Genomic DNA, 7884 nt, shown 5'->3' with positions numbered 1-7884 from the left:
TCTGTGAGCGGCCAAGGTCTCCAGCACACATTTATGATGAATTCCACAAAATCCACTACAGGTAAATCCTTGCTATTTGAGAATAGCACCAATGTGCAGTTATCAGTTGCAAGGCGTTTTATCAAGAAAATGTCAAACCACGTATGATACATGTGATATAATGATATTTGATGATATAATTAAGAAATTCTATATAAGTTGAAACAAATATCAACACAGCACTCCCAAGATGTACATTTGACAACAATGGTTTCTATCTTAATTCCCGAGATCTTACAGAACTCAGATCTAATTTACTGTTTAGATCGGGGTTAGGTAATTGTGGTCCTGGAGAAGCTGGTGTGTTTGTCTTTTGTTACATCAGAGCTTTGATTCACATAATTAGATTAGTTACCATGCTTCTTTGCTGCAGGTGTCTGTCCACTAGAAGTGCTGCGCATTCTGCCAAACACACACGGTCAATGCAGTGATTTACTGTAATTAAACTGTGTGATTAAGCCAATCCCCAGACACACCTCTGACACTCCAGGGGTGCCCACCCCTGCTTCAGATTATTATGCGGGAGAGGTAATGGAATGCAAGAATCTCATCTACCATTACCATTTGAATAAGCGCACTTTGAGTGATCTTTCTTTCATATAAGGAGATGTCCGTATGCTAATACGAGACTGAAAAGCAGTAGGCGAGCAAAGCGCTCTGAAAAACTGGCATGTTGTAACAATCCAATAGGCAAGGATTAGCAGGTCTTTTTGATGCACAGTTCTGCAGATTTTCCAAGTTGGCATGTAGGGCAAGAGACTGCAATGGTGCCAACATGAGGGGAAGTCCAAAAAAAGAGACTGAGGTACTTTTCCCTTTACCTTTCAGAACACCATGGGACATCTTGCTAACTGAACGCACCCTCATCTCTTCACATTTGTTCACTGGACTGACACTGCAATTGACCGCAGATACAAAAATCAATGCACTGCCATTGTAGGAAACAGTGCCACAATGGAAGTAATTACAGGCATAGGGAATAAACTATTACTGTAGATTTTGAGCAGCAATGGCTATATAACTGATTAGCATCAAATCCTTTTATTTCAATCCGTTTAAGTATACGACTTATACTGTACTGACAAGTTTATATAACTTATGTATATACACTAATAACAGTGCATGCAGTATAATATATTTACATACAAAAACTCTACAGGTGTTTATCAACTGATTTCAATGCAGTAGATTCTGGTGCTGAGCAGACTAGTGTCATGGAGGACAGAGCCATACATGGTCTTTAAGAAATTTTCTTTGAAATTAAGACTGAACATATACCCCTAAAATAAACAGTTTTAAATAAAGGAGACTAACCATCACAACAGATACAAAAGTTTTTATTGGAAATGAGGGAAAAGCAAGTCATACAAAATGGAGGTCTGAAAAAGCTGTGGTCAAACGCATATATTTACAGAGGAATCTACAAATAAGAGTGAGCGTTTAAAGGAGTTTGACCATGGAGCAGGGCTCGAGGAGAGGAATAAGCGAGGGTACACAGGAATGGGATGCTGCCAGAGGTTGAGGTTAAGTGCTACTCATGTAATCTGATTCGACTCCCTGAACTAAACTGTACATATCACCAGTTTTGAACACATACATCCCTTTACATTACAAAGCAGGTACTTAAATCTGTTAGGAGGTCCAAACAAGGATCTTAAAACTTTATATTTCATTGTCTCCTCAACCTCTTAGCATCTAACACAAATGGCTCTTCAGTGTCAACTCGATCCTTTACACAGCAATGAAGATTTTATCAACTGACACGGATATAAAACGAGCACAAACTTAACAAAAAAAAAACAACAAAAACCAGAAAAGTGTAGAAATCAGCGGGAATAAAGGGATGTTCCTGGGGGAACCCTTTGTAAAATTAATGTCACCCCACCCACTCCTCACTGCTCCACCTTTCTCCAGGACCAGTTGTGTCCGTCTTTAGGACGCCTCTTCATCAATTTTAGGTGCCAGGTAGTATTTGACGTGTCCCATGTCAGCAATCTTGTACTCCACCACTGTGAAGAGGAGGGGGAGAAAATGTGACAGCACAGAAATTGTCAATAAGAAATGTGTTGCATGGAGATGCAGTATATGTGTACTTTACTGAACAAAAAAAAAGTAATGAAATGGCAACCTATGATGGTAATTTCAGGCACTGACCTTTGACATATATGGTTAATGTACTAGACAGATCTGCCCCTCCCGACACAAAAGTTAAGTGACTCAACCCCCAGTACATTCTCTCATCCTTGCCTGCTTTAAGTTCATTTTCAATGATTTCCTCCTTAAAAGGCACCACTACTACTACTGAGTAACCACCCATTGGATATGACATTTTCAAAGAGAAGCCATTTTCAAACATTACATATTACACCTTTAAAGAATGTGTGCTGTGGGTCTGCTTTGGGCACCTACCAAGGGGGATGTCAGCTGACATGCTTAGGGTGACTGTCTTGGAGAGGGGCGTGGCCTTGGTGAAGAAGTTGAGGTAGTTCAGTGCAAAGATAAGCTGCACTGGCTCGCTCATCTCGATGGTCACCTGGGGGTGGGGGGCACAGGAGGATTACTAACATTCAGGGCAATCTTCATTCAACAAATGCAGCAGACACAGAGCCCACACCGCAAGCTGTAGGTGCATTCACTGTTTTATTTGCTTACAGTACAAACCTACTGAATACAACAATGAACTAACCCAGCACTCTGAGTGTGAAACTGGGTCTTATATTTATTACACAGTCTATTTCTCAAGAGCAACTTGAAATACTGCACTGAACGTCTCAACTGCAAATAGGAAAATATTTTTACTCATCGAGCATTTGACCTGGGCATTCCCAGGCTAAGTTCTCAGTCTGGGATATTATGTCATAGTGGTTCAGCCTCAGGCTATTGCATGGGATTAATTTTCTGACTGGCAGCCCAATTACAACAGCTACATTTCCTTTGCCCGGAGGTGCGTTTCACTGACAGGCAAATAACCAATCAGACACCACACACAGAACACGACTACCGAATGCAAGGATAACTGAACCTTTAACATCCTTCCCAGGCAAAGGTGCCTTCACATTCAATACCAGCAGAACGACCTGCCCAGTGTATGCTGCTTACAGTAAATACTACTCTTAAACAACTAGGCTTCCTAAAATGTTCAATGAACACTGAAATGGAGGTGACTTCAATGGGTCTACCAAGTACAGTCCAGATCACTCAAAGCCCAGGTAGAGGTGTTACTCACTGCCTCGTCCTCCTTGTCCACGTTGCTAGTCTGGGACAGCTTGATGTTCCCTGTCCCGAGCTCCCCGCTGGCAGAGAACTTCACCCCGTCCTTTGCGCAGGAGATCATGACTGCATCGCCGATCTGCGACAGGTCCCGGCAAATTCGGGCAAACTCCCCTGAGGGCATCTTCACCACACAACTGTACTCCTGCTCCTGCGGGAAGCAAGGGGTTACAGGCACAAGGGTTCACAAATGACCAAACTTCATTTACACAGTAGCTTTCAAGTATCTCAAAAGCACATGGGAGACCCCCCACTCACTGCTACCAATATCTAGCACCCAGCTGGGGGATGCACACAATGCTCCAGCTTTAGATGGAGATACAATTAATTATACAACCAGTTACACTGGCAATTCAAGGTACGGATTCAATCAGGCAGAGAAAAGGAGCAAGTTTTAGGACTGACAGGACACCACAATAATAATAATGAAGCACAGGATATGTGACCACTTACTGGGATTCCAAGCTGTTCGACATCCAAGTCCATCAGCTTCATCTCATAGTCTGATACTTTCTCCTGGTCTGGGAGAGGCAGAGAGGGTCAACAACACCAGAAGCCAGAAAAGCACCTGCACCCTAGCACACTACCATAGCAACAGACTGTCTTAGCCTACCTACCCTACCCTGCCTTTGTTGTGTTTTTACAAATGGGTACCTACACTTTATTTCATAGTATAGTTAACTGTGATTAGGTGTACTTTGTGTTCACTTGTCAGTCAGGGTACTCACTGGTAGGTTGTGAGAGGGATAGAATTCAGTTAAGAGATACATGTAAAACCCGTCTTGACCCTCTCTCACAGGCATTCACACAAATCAAATGAAAGGCCGTACTGGTTAGTGTTTAAATGTACTCAGACATTAAAAATAATTCCATCAGTGAACACAGGGATGAATATTATAATAACATTACACTCATTAATAACATTTCTAGCCAACATAATAAGATGACTGCAATCATCAATAATTGGTCAAACTAAATGCATTACCTCATTGTATGCTTGTTTGGAAACAGTGTGCTGTAGTTTGTTTATTGTAACGTATGCAGCAGTAATCATGGTGGGGGTATACTTACTGGGAGTCTCAAAGACCAAGGCAAGTGTGTCTGCATTGTCCTCTGCCCGCAGGGTGATGATATCATCATTGCCTGCACACTTCAGTATCTTGGACATGCTGCAGACACAAAAAGATTGGTCAAACCTGAGGATTTGCTCCTTCCACCCACTGTGAACTCGTTTCTTGGGAACCTACTCATTGTTTTTGGTATCACAGTCAGGAATACTGACCAGAGAATTTAAAACAAATAGGGCAATCTATCCACATGAAACACGACCATCTGCCAAGTTGGACTTTCACTTGATACACATTGCTACTCTTCATGAGTTGACATAAATCACAACAAAACATCTGACAGGAATTAAAATGGCCAGTAAATGTGCCAGCAGGCTATGTCCTTTAATCTCAAAATATAATTAAATGATACACTTCCTAACTGCTATAAGCCCAGCTATTAAAAACCCCAAGAATAACGGCTGACAATTCCAACCAAAACCTGCCAGTATGCCAGCAGGTGTTCAAGACTAAAGGAATGGACTTCACACTGCATAACTAGTTTAAAAAAATAAGACCAAATTATTTTTTAAAAAAATATCACAGTAATTTCCTTCTATCAGACCAATAACTCAGATCAAGACGTTCTCAGATTTTCCCGCCAAGGGCTCATTTCACTGGCGCCGAAATGACGTCAGAGGTTACTTAACTCAGCTTCCTCCTTCAAAGTTGAAAGCTGATGGCGGCAATGGCGAAGTGATTCGTGATAGAATAGCAAGTACCATTCTCAACTCCACTACAGTGCAAGTAAGAGCAATTATGTATTGAAATATGAACGTTACAGTAAACAGCTAGCTACTTTCCCAACCGTTGCCCACTAGTTATCTTGACATTTTTTGCAATGCCTACAACAGATAGCTAGCACTACTTAAGGTAGCCTGCCAGGATGCCTGAATTAAAGACATTATAACATGTCATTGTATTAAGCGCCAACTTCCAAAGGTTGATGACACTAACTACCCGACTAAGTTAGCCACTCTTTAAATTTACTTTTAGCCACCTCTGCAATGTCGATTTGGCGCGCGCCACCGTGTCTCAACGTTGCGTGGCGCTGCATCCCAACCCCGCTTGTACATTGGACATGTTTGCACATGTTTTCAAAAGGAACAATCAGACAACAGGGCCGACTATGGCAAGCTACCTAGCAAGCAGCCATATCCAAGCTTTTGATCCGGTAGACCAATTCTAGTCGTGAGTCAAGCTAGCCGATCTCAGGCCGTCCGGTTGCATTTTGAATATCAAAGAAGGGCGCAATTTTACACCATACTCACCTGCCCAAATTAACTCCCATGGCAAGATTGCGATCACAGCGGTACGAGTCAAATCCATCACTGCGGAGGGTTAGCTGCACCAGGGAGACGTGGGACGAGTCCATGCTTTGAAGCGAGATGCCCGATGAGCTAACATCCCAGCAGGCTTCGGTGATAAGGTCTTTAAGTGCCTCCAGAACCTTCTTCAAAATTGAACCCTGGACTAGCCGTGCCTCGAACATTTTTGCGCGTTTTCAAATATGTAAAAACCTAGCTAGCTAAATAGAGGATGTACCGTAGCACAAACGTCCTTCTCAGTGGACTGAGGATAATATAAATATGTTGGTAGTTAAATACAACTGTAAAAATATCTCTTTGTTAACGCTTAAGGTATATTTAACTTAGATGGTTGCAGTGACTTGCAGTTAACTTCCAACAGCCCGCGACAACTGAAAGCGCACCAAATCGTGCGCTCCAGTGTTATATGATGATGTTTGTCGTCATTTCCGTTCATATCTGAACTCCTCCCCTAGGGAAACTGCGTTGCATAAGTGTCCATTTTGGCTCACATTCTTACGTTTACGTTTAGGACAAGATATGCTCAGTTTGCCAATGAAAAGTGTTAATTACACATAGAATGCGCATCTTAATCGTCTGTGTGTGCTTAGTGACAACCTTTACCCTGAATATCAGGATCTACTGTGTCCTTTATTACGGCAAAGTCTCTACACAATATACGTATTAAAGTTTATAGGAGCCGGAATGGCAGCTTCTTCATGCTTGGAACTTATGACGACCTGCTCAATGTCGATAGGACGAAAGACTGAAACCGGCGGAAGATGGAAAGCGCGCCAAATAAATGTTCTACTCAGTTTGCCAACGTTCATACTATGGCAGTGTTTTGTCATACTGTACTCGCAGCCCAATAAAACAAAATATTAATACTTTTGTTCGAACTATTAACAGTTTCACATTATCAATGATTAACTATTACTTTCTGACTCTGATGTTAGTTGAAATTAAATGACAATGGACGGTCACGGGGGTTTTCACCCCCCCTCCCCCCCCAGGATAACCTGCATTTTGTGCCTGGAAGGAGGTTAGTGCCAAGTGCTGTTGTTTGGGAAGCAGGAATTTTAATATGATATTCTTCCTGAGATGGAATCCTGATAAGGGGACACTGTCATTTGGAAAAACACTAAATCCTGAGAGTTATTCTGAAAAATGGAGGAAAGGAATGAAGGATTAGTGACCTCTCTCTGGATTGGGTTTATGGGCCTGACCTCACACATATCTTATTGCTAAACATCTGGTGAGCATGGCAGGATTTTTTGGGTGTTTGACAAGTACCTGTACCTGCTTCGTTTATTTGGATGTGAGAAGACTCTGATGTGAACCCGTGCTTGGGCCTAAAACTAAGGATGCACACAGGACAGTCAGTTAATGTGTTCCAACAGTATAGCTGGTCATAAAGGTGTGCCAGAACATACAACCCAGACCATTTGTGACAGTTGAGACCACTGTTATCCCTTGACTCTGTCTGTAAACACTCAGTTAGCTGCAGGTGCGTTGACAACAAGGAGAAAACTGCAAACAAGTAAAGGAATTTCCAAAAAGCTACAGAACATTTTCTTTTATTTAGTAGTTTCTTTTATTTAGTAGATTTAGTGATGTTTTCATCACAAGATCATTGTCAGTGCCAAGACAACTGACAGCTTATTTAGATAGACATGTATATTTTGAGTGTGCTTGTAAAAACAAACTCTCCTCACCAGGAGGACAGCAGTGTCTGCAGTTGTAGCTAACCTTTCCTCTACAAGCTATCTAGCAAACAGTGTACACTAGCTGCCAATTTCATCTGAAACAATAATGATCTCTGTCCATTTGTTTTTCAGTGAAACAGTGTAGCTAATATGAGGAAAATAGCTTTGTTAGCTAAACAACACTAGCTAGGTGGTCCTCAATATCCCGCTAGAGAATTGATTTAATAGGCTTGTTGCAACTGATGTTAGTTACTCTGTTGTATGGAACAGCACTGGTCTTTCCTCAGCCAAGGTGACCAATTTATCCTTGTTCTCGTCTCTTGACATCACCACCACAACTGCAGTTAAAAAGTTTCTTTTAGCCCTCTTTCTTCTTGTCTCATTTCTGGTCTCTCATATGGATGCCCCCTACACTCTGATTGGCTCAAGAGAGAAATGCTCTCAACAACAGCTGAT

The 7884-nt window shown here is 41.9% G+C and overlaps 1 protein-coding gene across 1 annotated transcript; it reads right to left on the bottom strand.

Annotated features, from left to right (window-relative positions):
* Positions 1-1393: 1393 nt before the first annotated feature.
* Positions 1394-6129, bottom strand: LOC118777742 (proliferating cell nuclear antigen). Its single transcript, XM_036528877.1, has 6 exons — positions 5687-6129; positions 4381-4478; positions 3763-3830; positions 3266-3460; positions 2449-2572; positions 1394-2048 (listed from the first exon to the last, which is right to left on the bottom strand). The coding sequence occupies exons 1-6, from the start codon at positions 5905-5907 to the stop codon at positions 1972-1974; spliced, it is 783 nt and encodes a 260-aa protein (XP_036384770.1). The 5' UTR covers positions 5908-6129; the 3' UTR covers positions 1394-1971.
* Positions 6130-7884: the final 1755 nt, after the last annotated feature.

This window comes from Megalops cyprinoides, chromosome 5 (genome assembly GCF_013368585.1).
Source record: "Megalops cyprinoides isolate fMegCyp1 chromosome 5, fMegCyp1.pri, whole genome shotgun sequence".
Lineage (NCBI taxonomy): Eukaryota > Metazoa > Chordata > Actinopteri > Elopiformes > Megalopidae > Megalops > Megalops cyprinoides.
Note: the sequence above shows the minus strand (reverse complement) of the source record. Positions and strands in the feature narration are given on the sequence as shown.